Here is a 20,046-nt window from a genome sequence, read left to right on the forward strand (position 1 = left end):
TCAGATGGATGTATACTGAAATACAAAGACTTACACTTGATTCTAAATTAATGGTCACATATGGCACTTATACAGACACTGAGTTACTGTCAGCGACTGTTGCTTGGGAAGCTGTGTCCTGGGAAGTTCATACTGGTTAGGAAAGTAAAACGTGTGGCTGTGGAAGTTTTATAGATAGACCAGGCAGAGTCGCACATGATGATCTGTTATTTCTTCCCTTCAATCTTCAAAGGCTTCATTGAAGAGCTAGAGTATCTGGAAAAACAGTTTAAGGGCATTTTGCTAAATAATCACTATGACACTTTTATTGATTTTTTAAAAAAAATATATTTTATTGATTTTTTACAGAGAGGAAGGGAGAAGGATAGAGAGCTAGAAACATCGATGAGAGAGAAACATCGACCAGCTGCCTCCTGCACAACCCCCACCGGGGATGTGCCCGCAACCAATGTACATGCCCCTGACCGGAATCGAACCTGGGACCCTTCAGTCCTCAGGCCGATGCTCTATCCACTGAGCCAAACCGGTTTCAGCACTTTTATTGATTTTTTACAGAGAGGAAGGGACAGGGATAGAGAGCTAGAAACATCGATGAGAGAGAAACATCGATCAGCTGCCTCTTGCACACCCCCTACTGGGGATGTGCCCGCAACCAAGGTACATGCCCTTGACCGGAATCGAACCTGGGACCCTTCAGTCCTCAGGCCGACGCTCTATCCACTGAGCCAAACCGGCCAGGGCGCACTATGACACTTTTATTTTTCTGCCTTTTAAGTGTAGTTTTGAGGAGTGTTACAAGTACTTAATTTGCTACTTAAAAAAAAAAAATGAGTTTTTTACTCTGAGAAAGTAATAGCTGCTGCTGCCATAGACACAGCCTGTGCAGGCTGGGTCAGCCTCTTGCAGTTACCAGTTTCTTGCTCCCTCTCCACAACCTGTACCCTCCACCCGCTTGGCCACCAGAATCTAGGCAGTCATTGTGACAAAGCCTGGGAATAATACCTCGCTTTGTGGACCAGTGGAAACATGTTAAGATTCCTATGGGTCCAAAGTGAGAGATAGGAGCCACCTCGTTAGATTGACCAATGCCTTGGCCTATGGAGTTGCTGATCTTATGAGAAGTTTGTGTTGAACTTTTGTATGGAGGCGTGCTCCCTGCAGAGGACTGATTTTGTGTTGTTGTTGTCAAACAGTATTATCCTGTATCAACCAGTCTGAAACTTGCTTTTCTAGCTCAACATTATGTCTTAAAGATCTTCCTAGGTCAATAAATACAGACCTACTCTGTCTCAGTTTAACTGCTATTTAAGTCATCCAGGGAAGGTTTCTAGATTTTACTTAGTGGTTTATAAAATATTTTGGCATATTTGAGTTAATTCCAGGTTTTTGCCATTATGAACTTGCAGCAAACCACCCTGATTTGCTCTTCTGGAGTAGATGGTAAAATAGTAAGAATACCATTTTTGAAAAATAACCAAATTTTCTTTCCCCATCCTCTTCTCCACTGAAGCAGTTGGACAGCTCTGGGCTCCAGCGGGTGGGAGTGAGGGTAGGGAGGAGGCTGCTGAAAAGAAAACAGATGACTTGAATGAAGTTGCTTCAACTATTTCACGGTTAAATATGAAGATTTCTGGTAGATTGCCTTTATCAAGGGATTTTATTTTATTATTATTTTAAAAAATATATTTTATTGATTTTTTACAGAGAGGAAGGGGAGGGATAGTTAGAAACATCGATGAGAGAGAAACATCGATCAGCCGCCTCCTGCACACCCCCCACTGGGGATGTGCCCGCAACCAAGGTACCTGCCCCCGACTGGAATCGAACCCGGGACCCTTCAGTCAGCAGGCCGATGCTCTATCCACTGAGTCAAACCGGTTTCGGCATTATCAAGGGATTTTAACTTAATGTTTCTTCTATTGCTATTTGCTTAATCTTTTTCTTTAAAAAAAATAAAGAATTTTGTGTTGAAATACTTCCTGTTTATCACACTACTGTTTCCAAGACAGAATATGTATTTTCAATAAACAGAAAGATAGGCCCTCGTCAGTGACTCAGTTGGTTGGCGCATCGTCCCGTGAACCAAAGGGTCATGGGTTCAATTCCCAGTTAGGGCACATGCCCAAGTTGCAGGTTTGATCCCCTGTCAGGGTGCATTGGGAGACAACTGATCGATGTTTCTTGCATTGATGTTTCTCTCCCCCCTCTCCCTCCCTCTCTCTCCCTCTCCCTCCCTCTCTCTCCTTCTCCCTCCCTCTCCCTTTCCTTTTCCCTCTTCCCTTCTCCCCCTCCCCCCTCTCTCTCCCCCTCCCCCTCTCCCTCTCCCTCTTCCTCTTCCTCTTCCCCTCTCCCTTCCTATCTTTCTGTAAAATCAATTAAAAATACACATATCCTCGGGTGAGGATTTAAAAAAAAAAAAAGTCTTAAAAACACCCCCCCAGAAAGACAGTACTGAAGAGATTTAATTTTATACTAGGCCCGGTGCACAACATTCGTGCACTGAGGGGAGGGGGCAGGCTCTCAGCCTGGCCTGTGCCCTCTCACAGTCTGGGACCCCTGAGAGGCTTCTGCTACCGCGGCTGCGCTCGCCAGCTGTGAGTCTGGCTTCTGACTGAGTGGCACTCCCCCTGTGGGAATGCACTCACCACCAGGGGGCAGCGCCTGCATTGAGTGTCTGCCCTCTGGTGGTCAGTGTGCGTCATAGCGACCGGTTGTCCCGCCATTCGGTCGGTTTGCCTATTAGCCTTTTATTATATAGGATTTTTATTTTTTTAAATACATTTTTTATTTATAAAGGAGGGGAGAGGGGGGGAGAGAGAGAAACATAAATGATGAGAGAGAATCATTTATTGGCTGCCTCCTGAACATCCCACACTGGGCATTGAGCCCACAACCCAGGCATGTGTCCTGACCAGGAATTGAACCATGACCTCCTGGTTCATAGGTCGATGCTCAATCACTGAGCCACACTGGCCAGGCCTGAAGAGATTTTAAATACTCAACACATGGAGGACATGCTTTCATATTCTTGAAACCAGATCTTCTGTTTCTCTGTAGTTACTATGGCAATGGGTGCTATAGAGATGTGCAGACCCAATTGTGACCTCCCCTGGTATAGGGATACCCCCAAGCTTCTGGCTTCATTATCCACCAAGGTCTAGCAGGTCTGTTTGCTTCCATTCAGCCACCAAGTGGTGGTGGGTGCCATCCTCCCTCCCCACCCCCCCCTTTGGGACCAACCATCTCCAGCCCTGCTAGTCCACCAAAGCAAGGCTCCTCAGGGAATAATATTCTCTGGTTGTCGTGTAATCTGACTGAGCTAAGGTGAGTGCTGTAGGGACAAGCAGCAACAGCTTTTGAATTTTCAAATGGGAGGCTAAGCGTTTACTTCTCAGAAATAGAATCGAGCTCACTTCTCATACTAAAAAAGCAAATAACACTCAGTGGTTTAGAAAATCTGTCCCCTGCACGTGTAAATGCAGTGTAGTTTATGTAGCCTTGCTTTCTATGTTGCTAGTAGTCTGGTGACATCATATTCATCCCTCATGCATGTTAGCTGGGGACACGGGAGGCATCATCTTGCATTCAGAAGGACTCAGGTTTGGTCCCAACTTGACTGTTAACTCTCTGAATGACCTTGGCCATATTACTTAATTCTCTTGATCTTAGTTTCTTCATAATCAATGAATCCCTGATCAAAAGTGATAGCCTGGTGTGCCCCAGTCTGTTAGACTTTAGTCTGGTTCTCTTTCTCTGCATCACCCTTTCCTGGGTGAACTTGAGGGCCTTTTGCCTCTCTAGGTATATTGCTAAGGTTCTATTAAGCCTGTTTGTGTTTTGTAAAGAGGAAAGCACCTGGGAGCTGAGAGCACTTCTAGGTTCTCCAAAACGGAAATTTAGCAGAATGGTCTTAATCACCCACTCTCTCCCTCCACCCCCAAATGCTATTTGTACTCATCTTTTGTGAAAGAAGCTGAAACCACAGATGACAATTGTTGCACCTGAGTGGAAGGAAATTTGACTGACTCTACTTAGTTCAGAGGACACATACTTTTAGATTGTTCCAAAGTTGGAATAATCTTTGCTTGTTGGTACCTCAGGGAGACCATAGTCTCATCTGCATGTTCTGTTACAGCCAGCCTTGTGGGATGTGTAGTGCCTGGGCTTTGTTCTTATAAATCCTAGCCTGACCATTTCAGAATTCAGTCAAGGCTTCAGCCCAAACACCCCAGACACTTCTCATGGGACTAAAGTGTCTTTATCTTCTCAGAGCTCTTCCATGTTTCAGGTTTTGTCCTGGTATCTACTTTGAATGTTCAGTTATATTTGAGCATGCTAGAGATGAGTGCACTGCCTCCCCTGTAAGAAAAGCCTGCCAAAGAAGTCTTGGACTTCCTGAGCAATGTCAGTTTTTGAGGTTACTAAGAGGCTAGTGCCCTTAGACTAGTTAGCAGTTGTTTTGCTTTCCGGTCATTTGTTGCCCAGATGTGCAAATGTATGTTTAGTAAATCTGATGTAAGAGCTCTGTCCCCAAAGTCCCCACATTTCCAGGACTCCTTGTCAGAACTTGCTCTTTATCAAGAAGTTAATAGTCGTCGGTTCAGTGAACTGTGGGATTGCATTCACCCAGTGATTAAAATGAAAGTGGTGAAGCTTGCGTATAAGATTTCCTGAGGAGTGGCAGCACCAAAGTTTAGAGACCTCAGGCCATCCTCCTATATAATAAAAGCGTAATATGCAAATTGACCGAATGGCCGAACAGTGGAACGACCATCTGGACAACCATCCAGGACCACGCTATGACATCCACTGGTGCCAGGCCAGCCAAGGCGGGTGTGATGTGATTGGTCAGGGGCCCGGCCACTGCCCCATGATCGCCTTGCAGAGGGAGGCCCAGGCCAATGGCCGGTGGGATGATCAAGCAGGGGGGGGTTACTTTACTTTTTATTTTTTTAAATCCTCACCCGAGGATATGTTTCCATTGATTTTTGAAGAGAAAGTGGAAGAAAAAGGGAGAGACAGAGAGCGTCGATGTGAGAGAAACATATCGATTGGTTACCTGCTGCACATGCCTTGACTAGGGCTGGGGTCAGGGAGGAGCCTGCAACTAAGGGACGTGCCCTTGACTGGAATCGAATCCAGGACCCTTTGGTCGGCAGGCCAATGCTCTATCCACTGAGCCAAATCAACTAGGGCTTATTTCAATTTTTTATATTTATTTTCTAAGCATTCTTGGAGAACATCAGTAAGCCGCAATCAAAATATAAGTACAAACAATCCTATTTAATATTTACTGAGTGCTATGCTAAAACCTTATCTTCCATGTTCTCATTTAATTCCTGTCATTAATCCCATTGTATAAATGCTAAATCTAAAGGAAAGAGAAGGTTCAGAAAGATCATGCTCAGTAAATCACTGTAATATCCCAAAAGGTAACAAAGATGTATCTATATGCCTAGAGAAAACTCAGAAAGGATGTGTACCAACAACCGTTATCTCTGTAGGATAAGACAGAGGTTGGTTTTTATTTTCTTCTTTCTCTCTCTCTCTTTTTGTTTTGTTAATCCTCACTTGAGGATATTTTCTCCATTCTTAGAGTGAAGGGGGAGGGAAGGGTAGAGAGAAAGATTAACGTGAGAGAGGCACACCGATCGACTGCCTCTCGCACATATGCCCTACCAGGGCTGGAGATTGAACATGCAACCCAGGTATGTGCCCTTGACCGGAAATGGAAAACTGAGACCCTTCCATGCGTGGGCTGACGATCCAACCACTGAGCACCACCAGCCAGGGCTATTTTCTTCTTTATAACCTTTAAAAAGGACCATTTCTTACACTTCTTTCCCCCCCTCGACACCTGTTTCTGGGTGGAGTAGATAGAAAATGCTCAGTAAATAGAAAAATGGTCTGTTCTTTCCTTGGCTTGATTTGACCCATGTTGGTAGCTCTGTGCATCTTTGCTGCTGTTCATCTGGTACGTCCCCAGAGGGGGCTGCCCCTTTGCACTGGAAGAGCGGAGGCCTCCAGGGTGGAGGATGAGCTTGTGATGGTGTAGGGCAGTGGTCGGCAAACCACGGCTCGCGAGCCACATGCGGCTCTTTGGCCCTTTGAGTGTGGCTCTTCCACAAAATACCACGTGTGGGCGCGCACGTACAGTGCAATTGAAACTTCGTGGCCCATGCGCAGAAGTCGATATTTGGCCTGGGCGAGTCTATTTTGAAGAAGTGGTGTTAGAACACTCAAGGGGCCAGAGAGCCGCATGTGGCTCTCGAGCCACGGTTTGCCGACCACTGGTGTAGGGCCGTGTTTCCCTGGCTGACGATGGAGGCCCAGTCCTGGCAGTAAATACTGACTAGCCAACTCATGTTGTTTCCTTTAGCCCAGCAGGTTTGGAGGAGACTGGGGACAGTCAGCTTGCTTGGTGACTCAGTGTAGCTGATGTAGTTTGTCGGGTACCTTTTGAGCTTCTCTACTTTAAAGTGGAGCTGCTCCGAACTGCCTGGCTTAACGGTCTGGTGCCCTGCTCCCCTGCCCTCTGCACGAGGCCACCACGCCTTTAGGACGGCCTGGCTACAAATGTGCTTGCTGCCAAAGCAGAGCTGTTGTACTTTTTTTTCCTTTAAGATTTATCTATGATTATTTATTTTATGTTTTAGGTAACTTTTAATTTTGATATAATTTTAAACATACAGTAAAGTTGTAAGAACAGTACAAAGAATTCTCGTGTACCTTTTAACCAGTCACCATAAGCATTTTGCCTCACTTGCTTCACTTGCATGTCTCCCTCTCTCCCTGTATGTATATGTATGTACACACATACACATACACATACACACACACACACACACACGTTTTCTGAACCATTGGACAGTAAGTTGCAGATGGCCTGTCCCTTTACTTTTGAATACCTCAGTATGTACTTCCTAAAACAAGGACATTCTCTTACATAATCACAGTACAAAATAAAAAAGAACAAGTCCACACCAACATAGTCCTGTTACCTAATCTACCGTCCGTAATAAAATTCTGTCCATATTCACATATAGTCCCAGTGACGGCAGAGCTTTATTTAGAAGGAAAACACCCCTGAGAAGTGTGGGTGACTCTGTGGTGAGGTGGCTCCGAGGAGAGCAGAGCCAGCAGGTTATTGGGGAAATGACTGCCCTGGGCTCCACATCACCTGCTCTTGCTCTTTGTCTCCACAGGGCCGGAGGAGTAAGGGCAGCAAGAACCACACTCGCAACAATGTTAATGGAACTGGAGACCTCCGAGGGGGTAGAAGAGTCAGAGAAACAGAGCTCCAAGGCCCCGGAAAGGGAACCCCCCAGCAGGTGAGGATGGGTCCACCAGCCGAGCCAGGGCCTGCATGCCTAGCACACGTGGCTGTGTGTGCTGCAGGCAGCAGATATAGTCAGGAGCCCTGCTGCTGTGACCCTTGAAATGCCTGGCCGAGACAGCAGACAGCACCCTGGGCTGCTCAGCACTCTCCCTGTGTGTCCTGGAGGAGACAGGACAGGCACTGCTAGGGGTGCTGAGTAACAGAATTTGATGGTGATGCTGGTCCTTTTTCTTCTAAAACCCTAAGCATTTTGTCATCTGGAGAGAGAAAGAGTAATTAGAGGCAAAGCTGGCATCTTTTCCAGTATCTTCCACAGTCCCTTAGAATGTGGGAACAACTCCAACTCCAGGGGTTTTTCTTATAGGGTAGGACCAGTTCCTCTAAGCCTCAAGTTACTAGGGCCTGTTCTCCATTATTATCCTCTCATCATTGGCAAAGTTCTCTCTCTCTCTCTCTGTCTCTCTTTTTTTGGTTAATCCTAACTCGAGGATATTTTTTCCATTGATTTTTTAGAGAGAGTGGAAGGAAGAGAGAGAAACATAAAGTGAGAGAGACACATTGATTGGTTGCCTCCCAGATGCACCCTGACTGGCGCTGGGGATCAAACCTGCAACCCAAGTACATGGTCTTGATCAGGTCTTGTGTGTCTTGACCAGGAATCGAACCTGAGATCCTTCAGTGCGCAGGCTGACACTAATCACTGAGCACACTGGCCAGGATGCAAAGTTCTTTTTTGTGTGTTTTATTTTTTAAAATACATTTTACTGATTTTTTTACAGAGAGGAAGGGAGACGGATAGAGAGTTAGAAACATTGATGAGAGAGAAACATCGATCAGCTGCCTCCTGCACACCTCCTACTGGGGATGTACCTGCAACCAAGGTACATGCCCTTGACCAGAATCAAACCTGGGACCTTTCAGTCCACAGGCCGACGCTCTATCCACTGAGCCAAACTGATTAGGGCTATTGTGTGTTTTAAAAAATGTTTTATTACTACCAGCAGGAGCGTCCTGCATGGGGTGGCAGGTACGCTGGGCTCGGTGTGGGTGGTCTGAGAGAAAATGATGATGTTTGGGAAGCTTGAAGGAAAGGGGTTGGGGGCTGGAGGCCAGCTCCAAGGGTTCTTCAGATAAACTTCTGGGAATGCTTAAAGGTATCATGGCAAGCTAATGCCAAGCCGCTGACAACATTAAGAAATTCTTGGAAATCTAGCTGCCCATCAGAGTTGAGGTCCGATTTCTTCATCATGCAGTCAAGGACACCAGGGTCCTTCTGGTTCTTTGTGAAGGCAGCCAGTTCCGTATTTATGAAAGTTAGGAACGCCATCTTGGAGAGTGTGAAGCTGTTACTGTGCTTTCCAGCATACCTCTGGAAAACAGCAGAGACTCGATGCTCCGCTCGGTCTCTGCAGGGCTGGACATTTTTGCCACGTCGGAGTGGAGCGAGGCGCAGAGGCTGTGAGCGGGGAGCAATGTGGCGAGCTCTCAAAGTTCTTTTTATATCTTGAAATAATTGCTAATATTAAATTATTGTCAGAATGTGGGTGATACTTGCTACTCTGCTAAAGCCAGCAGAGGCTGGGCCATGAGAGGCCAAGTTTTTCTCACTCGAGTAGACAGATTGTGTGTACACATAAGCCCCTGCCCAGTGCCACCATCTTTAGGGTCATGCATTCTCTGCCTTGTCTGGAACTGGCATCAGGCGGCACAATTTCATCCTGTGTAATTTTGTTAGGCAGCACACACAGGTCCTGCCTGGCTCCAACTTTCCCATTCTCAGCGACATGTAATCCTGCAGAGGCTGTGGGTCCAAGATGAGAGGAAGGCAGCAAGGTTGCACTAGAAGATCCACAGTCAGTCCTTCACAATTGTATGTATTCTGGGAGAGACATTCCCCAGGGCTGGCTATTCCCTGGAGAAGTCTGCAAATGCTGGGAACACAGGTGTGTTTCTTTGGGTACTAGGTGGCCACAGAAGCAAAGCATCGTTCATTTGGGTAGTTCAGAGACAGGGACACTGCTGAGAGGCAGGCTACAGTTATCCCTCATGTTACCCAAGTCCTTGGTAGCAGACTTATATCTGTTTGCCCTGTGCTTTCTGGGAAGACCCTGCATCTATGCTGGAGTTGAGTTTCTGAGCAGCCCCTGCCTACCAGCTTAGCAAGCGACATGCTAGAGCTGGGAAGGGCCAGTTCACACACACATACATGCACATGTGTATACACACACACACACACACACACACACACACACACACACACACCCGGTCTCTCTCTAGCAGTGATTTTCAACTGGTGTGCTGCAAGAATTTTTAAAACGTGCAATACCTGACTCTTTAGTCAGGGGCACTGACCTCTTTTCCCTTAGATTGTCAAATAAAAAAATGACAACAGCCAACACAATAGCCATCCAGAGACTGCCTTGTCTTGAACCATAAATATATAGGTCATATATATATATATACACACACACACACACACACACACAGAGAGAGAGAGAGAGAGAGAGAGAGAGAGAGAGAGAGAGAGAGAGAGAATGCATTTTATTGGTCACGTGACAAATTAAGGATTGGTTAACAGAAATCCTTATATACAAGTACTAGAGGCCTGGTGTACGACATTTATGCACTCAGTTGGGTGGGGGGTGGCCTCAGCCTGAGGTCCCTCAGGCCTAAGCTGTCAGTCGGACATCCTTAGTACTGCTACAGGGCGGGAGAGGCTCCCGCCACTGCTGCTGCGCTCACCAGCTGTGAGCCTGGCTTCTGGCTGAGCAGCACTCCCCTGTGGGAGAGCACTGACCACCAGCTCCTGCATTGAGCATCTGCCCCCTGGTGGTCAGTGTGAGTCATAGTGACCTGTCATTCTACTGTTCGGTTGATTTGCATATTAGCCTTTTATTATATAGGAAGGATAGGCACCTGATTTTTTTAAAGTCACTTTGAAGCAAAAAGAGTAGGTAAGTACTATTATTATTTTTATAAATCAATCAAAATTATACATATTTTTTGGGTCAGATCGACAAATATATTTTTTGTTGTGCTACAGAATTTTAGTAATTAGTTTATGTGTGCCATGAAATGCAAAAGTTTGAAAATCGCTGCTCTACAGGATGGCTGACCTCTCTGAGCTCCTGAAGGAAGGGACCAAAGAAGCACATGACCGGGCAGAAAACACCCAGTTTGTCAAGGACTTCTTGAAAGGCAACATCAAGAAAGAGCTGTTTAAGGTTTGTGCCTCAGTCATGGATGGGTTTGGGTTAGGGGGCCATAGTCCCATGAGAAAGGTTTCCCTGGAGTTGCTCCAACGGGGAAGCAAGGCCTTTATTACACTCTACTAGTACTTTTCTGATGCCAGTCTATAGTTTTCATGGCTTAAGTGGAATAACATAGTGATGTAAAGAAAGCAAAAGTATCCATGTCCAAAGAATTCACCATGTCATTTCTATAGAAACATGAGTTTTTTGAGAGTGTGAAATAATTTGTTGTATAAAAATGGGCCTTTGGGGATGGGAAGGGGGGTTGCTGCTTAAGCCTTTGCTTTCAGCTGCTCAGACACAGTGGGCGGTGGGCTCCGGAGCTGCCACCCAAGGCCCACAGTCCTTTCCATTGGTCTCTTCCCATCACCCTCAACAGCTGGCCACTACTGCACTTTACTTCACATACTCAGCCCTCGAGGAGGAAATGGACCGCAACCAGGACCATCCAGCCTTCGCTCCCTTGTACTTCCCCATGGAGCTGCATCGGAAGGAGGCACTGATTAAGGACATGGAGTATTTCTTTGGTGAGGACTGGGAGAAGCAGGTGCAGTGCTCTGAGGCCACCCGAAAGTATGTGGAGCGGATCCACTATGTGGGGCAGAATGAGCCGGAGCTGCTGGTGGCCCATGCCTATACTCGCTACATGGGGGACCTCTCGGGGGGCCAGGTGCTTAAGAAGGTGGCCCAGAGGGCTCTGAAACTCCCCAGCACGGGAGAGGGGACCCAATTTTACCTGTTTGAGAATGTGGACAACGCGCAACAGTTCAAACAGTTCTACAGGGCCAGGATGAATGCCCTGGACCTGAACCTGAAAACCAAAGAGAAGATTGTGGAGGAGGCCAACAGGGCCTTTGAGTACAACATGCAGGTACTGCTTGGGGCCGGGCGGAAAGGGGCCTCTGATGGTGTGAGCTGATCAGAACTGTCCAAACGGATGGACACTGGCGCATTAGGACAAATGCTCTGCACCCAGCTCGAGAGAAATTCGAGGGACCAAATAGGCCACAGAGGGCATGAGTCCAGTGATAGCTGTGCTCTATTTGATAGACGGCCTCTGTGTTTTGTTTTTGGAAACTGAGGCCTCACCATGAAGTGGGCTTGGGGAGAAGGGAGTTGTCTCCTTTCCTCTCACCACAGGATTCTGGTTTTGAGGAATGGAGTTCTTCCTTTTTAGCATGGATTGCTATGAAAAGTCTTGCTTGGTGAGTTCAGGGAGAGAACAAAGGAGAGCGAGGAGCATAACTCAGTTTACAGGTACCCTTTAGATGGGGCTGAGGCTGACGAGGCTGATTCTGTCCCCAGAATCCAGGCACCAGTCAAGTGGCCCTGGAGGGGAGTGAAGCATCAGCCTAACCACAGTCCTGTCAGCCTTTTAACCTGATATCAGGGGCCTCCCGGGTCTACTCAAGATGGGTCAGCCCTGCTAGGGCCTTATTCTCCCGTATTCCTTTTTCTATTGCTTCTTGCTGAAAATACCCAGCAGCTAGAAGTGGGGAAGTACCATGGCTCAAAGAGTGTTTTTTTTTTTTACTCTCGTCTGTTCCTTGGATAGTTTCAGTCGTGGGTTGTGTGTGGTTAGTGCCCAGGGAAGATCCACACTATGATCAGCAGCCATAGGCTGCTGGACAGCACAGGTATGACCATACTTCCCAGAGGTTGTGCTAGGGAGAAGTGCCAGGTCAGTGTCCCCGAGTGGAGCTGCTGTTTTGCTGGTTTACACCCCTGAGCAAACCTTACCTGCTCCAGCTCTCTGTGCAGAAGAGGATTTTCTCTGAAAGCAGAGTTAAGCAGTCCAGTGATGGTGTTGCTCCTCTGCTCCTGCAGGTATTCAATGAACTGGACCAGGCTGGCTCCTTGCTGGCCAAAGAAATCCTGGAGGATGGGCTCCCCGTGCACAATGGGAAAGGAGATGTGCGTAAATGCCCCTATTACACTGCTAACCAAGACAAAGGTAGGTCTTGTATATCCCCAGCTCCCCTCCCAGGGCAGGTGTGTCTGTTCCCACTGATGCCATGTCCCCTGTTGGTGCTGCCACACAGGTGCCCTGGAGGGTAGAAGTTGTCCCTTCGGAATAGCCCTGGCTGTGCTGAGCAAGCCCAGCCTCCAGTTCATTCTGGCTGCTAGTGTGGCTCTGGCTGCTGGCCTCTTGGCCTGGTACTACATGTGAAACACCCATCACCACGTTGGCGCCCTCCTCCTGAGTGACTGCTGATCCGCTCCCACCTCTACCTGTGACAAAACCACCACCCCAGGTGACTTTTTAAAAATGCTGGGTTTGAGAAAAGCAACCAATAAAAGCCAGACACTAAAGCCTCTGCCTGTTAGTGTCCTCTGCGGGCCAGATGCTGAGCTGAGCAGAGGCCCCCTTCCTACAGCCGCCCAGGCTGTAGCACTGGGAACAGCCAGTGTAGCTCAGTGACCGGCCTGGGCCTCTGGAATCAGCTCTGCTCCTGGGCACCCACACCTCTCACCCTGAGGTTTTTCTCCTTTCGTCCTTCCTGCTGTGTCACCATTTAGGTGGGTATCTTTCCCCTGCTGAGAGCGGAGCAGCCAGCCAGACCAGGGCTAGGAGCTGTAGCCCTGTGGGAGGGAAGGGACTCCCCGGATGCTCCTGCTCTACTTGGGGGTTCACCTGGGCGTGCAGTGAGGAGACAGAAGCCAGGCTTGCCTGGGCAGCCAGTCCTTATCTGTCTCTAGCAGAAACCCCCAAGTGGGGTGTGTCCAGCCATGGCCTGTCTCCTCCTGACCTGTGTCATGCTACAGCACTCAATAAAGTGGACTCTTGACAGCTGCCTCCTCCTTCCTGGTACAGATGTCATCCTCGCTGGTCCCTGACAGCCTCCTCCTGCTGTGCTCCAAGACTGCTAGTTACCTTATAAATAAGCATAAAAAAACCATGTACTTGTGTTGAATAATAATTGATTGTCTAAAATAGAAATGTGAATGTAAATATTTTTATTAATAGGCATCTATTTTATATAATTGAGGATCTGAACATTTTATTCACAAAAGGGTTAAATGATGGGGGAACTTTTTTTTAACTACTGTCCAACCTACCTACCCCCACAATTCAGATGAGGGTAGGGGCAGAGCTGGTCCAGAACTTGGGGGCCCCGACTGTTGCCCCCCCCGCCCCCCAGAAGCCTTAGCCCCAGTGTCTCTGTCTTGCCTGAGGGAGTGAAGTTATCTGCTTCCAGAGTAGGATGACCCTGAGCTTCAGTTGGAGGGCTCCAGCCTATCGATCCCATGGTGAATGTTGTGATGTGGAGATGGGTAAAACCAGTATAGAGATAGTAAGATAGTCAACACATGCCCTGGGCCAGTCACAGCTGGAATGCCAGGGCTCCTCCACACTAACTCTGGCTTGTTTTAAATTTAATTAGGTACTTAAATGCTAGTGTCATCCCTGGCAGTCGGTATAGCGTAAGCACTGAGAGACCCTGAAGACTTGACGCCCCCCTGCGCTTAAGACTACCTGTAGCCCCACCCTCTTCCCCTTGCAAAAGAAGGAAGCCAGGCAAGAGAGCAGAGGCCCAGGTCAGAGGAGTGAATGGACCAATTTAATGAGAAACTACAAACAGACTGGTCACAATTCACAGTGAGAGAAGGCCATGCAGTGGCAGTGTGAGACCAGGAGAGGGGTGGCAGCAGGGTACAGCGGTCCACAGGTGCAAGTTCACTGACAAACCATTCAGAAAAGAGAGACAGCATGGCCTCAGGCCCAGGGCAGGGCTAGTCCACCAGGGTACTTCGCCACTTGTGGTTGCTCCTTCCTGGTCCCCAATCCAGTGCTACAGTTGTTCCTGCTATAGTGCCTGGAGCAAGCACAGTGACAGTGAGTCAACCTGGGTGAAGCGCCCAGCGTTCAGAAAGAGGATCTACAGAGAGAGCACTTTAAATTTTGAGTGTGCCTACAGGGAGGGGCCTATTGGCCATCTCTGGTCTCAGCTGGAATACATTAGCCTCCAGGCAAAGATCATGCCCACACACAGCAAGGACATGTTTTAAACAGAGGGGCTGGGTTCCTGGGGATTCCTTCTGGCCCCAGTAAAGACATGTTCACAGAGGCATTGTGGAAGGGGAGCTAGGCAGGGGCGAGAGGGAAGTCTTTTGGTGAGCCAGGGCCAAATCACTTATCCCATGAATTGCAGTTGTGCCGACTCTCTCTTAATTCCACGTGGCTCCTGGACAAGGTGTTGAGTTCCTGAGAGTTCTGAGGGTGGGAGTCATTCCTTCCGACAGTCATGCTACCTCTAGGACCCCAGAAACCCTGGCCTATGACTCCGTCCTGTTTGGGTTCACGTCCCCTCTTGGCCCAGTAGATTAGAAACTGGCTACAGGCACAGCCCCACTGTAGGCCCAGGTCTGGAAAACTAGCCATTGCTCTGGCTGCTTTTGGCCCCAGAAGAATAAGGACCAGACTTACACCTCATATAAAAATGGAGGAGTGAGACCCCAGCAGAGACCCTTCCCAGTGTATCTTCCGAATCAAACACCAAGCAAACCAGCAACATACATGCTCAGTGCCAGCTCCCTGCCACTTGCTGACCCTTGGCCTTAAATCCAACAATTTTTGCCGGAAGTCAAATGCTCAGGGAAGGGCAAGGCAAAGAAGACAAGAGTTCCAGGGGACTGGTGGAACACCTTCCACCCCCAAGCGGGAGTGGGGACACGAGCCACTGAGTGTAGGGAGCAAAGCACAGGAGTCCAGACTGACAGCGGGGAGTCCAGTCCAGGCTCCGTTAGCACAGGCGCTTGTACGTGTAGATGTAGGCTTTGCAACTGGGACACGTGTGCGTCACATCCTTGAAGTCATTGATGAGGCAGGGGATCAAGCAGCAGCCCAGATCACACCTGAATCAGAGAAGGAGAGGCCTGAAGAGAATGTGCCGAGGGCACTGGGCCTACTCCAGCTGGGTAATGGGCAAGTGCAGCTCCCCACCCTGCAAGCACTCATACCACTTACCCCATGAAGCAGCAAAAGAAGCCCAGCACAAAGTTCATCAGGCCAATCTCATAGGAGATCTTGGTGGTGATGGCCTGCTGGCAGTGGGGACACACTGTCTGCACAGGTGCACCCTCAAAGATCTCTCCCTGCAGCACTGTCACCGTAGTGGCAGCCCCTGAAGGGACCAGGACCGTGGCTGTGTGTCCGCCAGGACCAGGGTAGGGCCCTGGCGGGTAGGGCCCTGGTGGGTAGGGCCCTGGCGGGTAATAGCCCATGGGTGGATGGGGGCCTGGAGGAGGATAGAAACCTGGAATGGCAGAGAAGACAGAGCGGACGAGTCACTGGCTTGTCAACCCACTGTGCTCACGTGAAAGGTAAGTACAAAGCCCCCAGCACCCAGGGCACAGTTGAGGGACCAGTCCTAGACCTTCCTTGTCCCTGCCCCATGGGGACCAAAACAGAGAAGATACTTGACCCAGCCAGATAAGACAGCTGAGAACAAGGCCCACTCTACCCCTTGGTCTCAGCTCGATGCATTTGCTCCCTGCCTCTGACACACAGGGGACTGGGCACTGTGCTCAAGGACCTCAACCACAGGAAGGAAAGCCTCGCTGCTTATCAACCCTTCTTGTGCAAACAGGGCTCTCTTCCCCACCAGTGTTGGGTCCTGCACTGCAGTGCCATCTGGTCCACTTGACTTGGGGACACCTGTGCAGGAACTCTGGGTCCTTCTCTGGCTTAAGTAGTCCCTCTGAAGAGCTGCCTGGTGAGCAGGAGACCAGGCCTCCACCATGGACTCAAGTGTCTGGCAGGGAGTGGCCCCTGTAGCACCCATGAGTCCATAGCCACTGTGCCTGAGGAGCCTTCCCACGAGTCAACCCTCCTGGCAGGCCCTGGGCTCCTCTGGCTCGTCCACAGTGCCTTCACAGCAGGGCCTGGCTCTGTGACATCTTCCCATATCTACCCTCCATGCCCACAGTCAATCCCCCTGCTCCAACCAGCAGTAAACACCCTCACAGAACACCAGCCTGCCTGTAGCAAAGGCTGGACAACAGCCCTGCTGGGATCTTCCCAACTTACCTGGAGGCATGTAGGCTCCATCTGCATTCACGTGTGGAGGGATGAAGCCAGGCTGGGGCATTGGGTGACCAGGTGGCTCATAAGGTGGAGGGCCAATGTCTGCAGGAGGCAGTGACATGCCTGCCGGGGGCTGCATCACAGCAGGGGAGGTTTGGCCTGGACAGAAGGAGGGAGAAGAAATGCAGAGGGCCCCAGCCCCACTGTCAGTGGGAGGGGCTGCTCCAGGCACAACTTCAGCTGCTGGAATGGGCAAGGGAAAGAGCACTGAACCCTACCTGGGGTTGGGAGGGCTCCACTTTTCTCCTCCAGGAGGGGGGCTGTGGGGCCTCCAGGATAAGGAGGGGGCGGGTCATTAGACATCTTCGAGGCTTCTCCTGAACCTGGAGGGAAAACCCAGACGTGAACTATGCTCCCAGCTCCCCTATTGCCAGTCAGGTACTGAGGTGTCAAGGGGCTGCTGCACAAGGTGTGTGACGGTCCTCCGAGAGCCACCCTCGTTGCTGAGCCCAAGCACAGGGGGCTTCCTGTGGTTCCTACTGCAGGTGTCCCCTGCTTTTGGGGCTCAGGCCACCTTTTAATCCCATGTAAATCTCCACACTGGGCAGAGCAGCGCCGATAGGCTGGGACTGATTTTCTTGAGGAGAGTGGTCACCAGGTTCCCTGTAGATCCTGCAGATGCCCCACATTGCCAGGGGTGACCAGCCCAGAGCCTCCATCCTCCACATTTCAAGAAGCTACTAACCTCAGTGGTCACTTGCACTTACTGTGTGAAAGCCCGAGGGTGAGGGAAACCAGGTGAGGAGGATAGAACCCAATCAGTAAGGAGGAGAGAAGCTGGTAAGGTGAACCCCCAACCCCCATGGGGAACCTAATCTAGGGCTCCCCAATGCAGCTTGGGCACTGGTCCTCTCCTCTAACATTCAAGGACTGCTGTGCCAACCTCCGTGCCAGGGCACTGTGTCGTCCTTGTGGGAGGGGATCTGGGAAACTTTTTACCTCAAATCCTAGGTCCTCAGAGTTGGTAGACAGGTGAGGCTCCTTCCAGTGCTGGCCTGGGTGGACACGCAGGACTGTGGGGAGCTGTTTCATGGGGAGAACAAGCAGCTCCCTTAGCACCAGGGCTGGGCCGGACCTGGACAACTGGCCTCCTCGAAGCCACACTCCCTCCCTCATTCATCTGGTCTCCCCCATCCCCTGCTGCCCAGCACAGTACCTTTCCTCTCCTGAGATCCCCCTTCCCCTTCTCACAGCTGTTCTCTCCCAGGGGCCATGGCTGGTCCTCGGCATCTCTCCCCACCAGGCCAGACCAACGCCCCAGCATCAGCTCTCAGAGCCAGCTGTGCCCTTCTTTGTTAGGTGGAACAGGGTGGGAAGGAAGATGGTGTCAGTTAAGTGAAACACTTTTCCTCATTTCCTTCACAAGGTTCATTGAGCAACTATTTAGATTCTGAACAAAAGATCCAGTGACGGCAACTCACCTAGTGTATGTGGCTGCCTCCTAGAGCCCCCAGGTTCAGTTCAGAACCAGATAGTGATGGAGGCCTCAAACAATCCTGCCAGGGGAGAGGGGTCCGGGAGTCACTAGGCTTAAATATTAAATCTAATGAATTAGTGTCAGGGCCAGAGGGACTAAATCCAAGCAACAAAAAACAAAGATAAATTTCCTTAAAATTAAAAACTGCTTCAAAGGACATCATTAAAAAAAATGGAAAGAGAACCCACAGAAAGAGAAATTTTTACAAATCATATGTCTGCTTAACCCTTGGCACTCGCTTGCTTTTTTCTCGATTCCTTTATTCTAATGCTAACCGTGTCAAGTCACACTCGACATTCAAGTGCAAATTAAGGGACTTGCATTTAGACTATATAAAGAACTCTTCTAACTCATTAATAATAAGACAACCCAATTAAAAAGTGGGCAAAAGATCTGAGTAGACATTTCTCCAAAGATAAACAAATGCCCAATAAGCACACAAAAAGAGGCTGAACACTGTTAGCCAAAAGGGAAATGCAAATAAAAGCCAAAATAAGGCACCATTTCATAGTCACTAAGTTAAAATGAAAAAGACAGTTTTATGTAGAGAAACTGGAACTCTCACATTGCTGGGGGTGGAGGGGGATGTTGTAAAAACGGTGCACCTACTGTAGAAAATGGCAATTGATAGTAAGTTACCACGAGACTCAGTAATTCCACTCCTAGGTATATACCTAAGATAATTAAAAAATAGTGTCCACACAAAAATTTGCCCATGGATGTTCATAGTAACATTATTCATAATAGCTGGAAAGTATACATAACTCATGTTCACCAACTGAAAAATGGATATACTCATACAGTGGAATATTATTTGGTCATGAAAAGAAATGAAGTATTGACACACACTACAACATGGATGAACCTTGAAAACATGCTCAGTGGCCCGGCCGGTGTGGTTGAATGTTGACCTATGAACCAGGTCACGGTTCGATTCCCAGTCAGGGCACATACATGCCCAGGCTGTGGGTTTGGTCCCCAGTAGGGAGTGTGCAGAAGGCAGCCGATCAATGATTCTCTCATCATTGATGTTTCTAGCGCCTCACTTCCTCTCTGAAGTCAACAAAAAATATATTTTTAATAGAAGGACCACGTATTTTATGATTCCTTATATAAAACATACAGAACAGGCAAATCCAGGGGCTGGGGGAGGAAGGTGGATGGCCAGAGAGAATGGCGAGTATGGCATTTGCTTTTGGGGTGATGAAAGAAAATGTTCTAAAACTGACTAATGATCGTAGTACAATTCTGTGAATATACCAAAACCATTGAATTATGTACATACTTTAAATGGAGAAACTGTATAGTATATGATTATATGTCAGTAAAACATTTAAAAACTGAAAGAAAATAAAATTGGCCAATTTTATCATCCTAATGCAGCCAGTCTCTCTGCATGTTTCTGTTAGTCTGTATGCACAGGCACCTGTATTTTTATATACTGGCTATCATGACCAACAGTTTTAAATCCTTTTAATGTCATATATTTCCTCCATCTTGCAAGACCCCATGACTATCAATTTTACTATTCCCTAAAATGGGCCCTCACTGTTTATTTGACCGACCCCTGAGGCATTTAGAATGCTACTTATTACTTTCATGAAAGAAAACAACAACAGGGAATACCTTTGGCCAATGTTCTTTTCATTTCTTGGATTATTTCCTTGAGCTAAACTTGCCAGAAATGGTATCAACATGTTATGCCTTTAGTGAAGGATGATGTTAACTGACAGTGCAAACTTTGGATACTGCTATCAATTTGTAATGTTAAGATGACACCGACAAAAATACAGAACCACTATCAGCCTGAAATCTGGCTGAATGGAAGTCCTACAACTAGAGAATTAAAGAAGAAAACAGCCCTAGCCGGTTTTGCTCAGTGGATAGAGTG

The 20,046-nt window shown here is 48.4% G+C and overlaps 2 protein-coding genes across 9 annotated transcripts in view; one reads left to right on the plus strand and one right to left on the minus strand.

Moving 5' to 3' along the window:
• HMOX2 (heme oxygenase 2) overlaps window positions 1-13,379 on the plus strand; it is a 28,628-nt gene extending 15,249 nt beyond the window's left edge. For 3 of the 8 annotated variants that reach the window (XM_008141635.3, XM_054714684.1, XM_054714683.1), the window contains exons 2-6: window positions 7,206-7,331; window positions 10,446-10,563; window positions 10,970-11,461; window positions 12,418-12,544; window positions 12,633-12,903. In XM_008141635.3, the coding sequence (XP_008139857.1) occupies window positions 7,246-7,331; window positions 10,446-10,563; window positions 10,970-11,461; window positions 12,418-12,544; window positions 12,633-12,760 (951 nt within the window). In that variant the 5' untranslated portion in view covers window positions 7,206-7,245 and the 3' untranslated portion in view covers window positions 12,761-12,903. Of the gene's footprint in view, window positions 1-1,757; window positions 1,802-3,147; window positions 3,325-7,205; window positions 7,332-9,074; window positions 9,210-10,445; window positions 10,564-10,969; window positions 11,462-12,417; window positions 12,545-12,632; window positions 12,904-13,290 lie in introns of those variants that run through there. The other 5 variants (XR_008555775.1, XR_008555776.1, XM_054714681.1 and 2 more) reach the window with 5 other exon arrangements.
• A 152-nt stretch (window positions 13,380-13,531) lies between these two features.
• Window positions 13,532-20,046, minus strand: part of CDIP1 (cell death inducing p53 target 1) — a 30,589-nt gene continuing 24,074 nt past the window's right edge. Inside the window, exons 2-6 of the mRNA XM_028145642.2 lie at window positions 17,618-17,701; window positions 16,897-17,001; window positions 16,622-16,777; window positions 15,560-15,848; window positions 13,532-15,447 (exon numbers count right to left, since the gene is read on the minus strand). Of these exons, the coding sequence (XP_028001443.1) occupies window positions 15,336-15,447; window positions 15,560-15,848; window positions 16,622-16,777; window positions 16,897-16,981 (642 nt within the window). The 5' untranslated portion in view covers window positions 16,982-17,001; window positions 17,618-17,701 and the 3' untranslated portion in view covers window positions 13,532-15,335. The remainder of the gene's footprint in view (window positions 15,448-15,559; window positions 15,849-16,621; window positions 16,778-16,896; window positions 17,002-17,617; window positions 17,702-20,046) is intronic.

This window comes from Eptesicus fuscus, chromosome 4, assembly GCF_027574615.1.
Source record: "Eptesicus fuscus isolate TK198812 chromosome 4, DD_ASM_mEF_20220401, whole genome shotgun sequence".
NCBI lineage: Eukaryota > Metazoa > Chordata > Mammalia > Chiroptera > Vespertilionidae > Eptesicus > Eptesicus fuscus.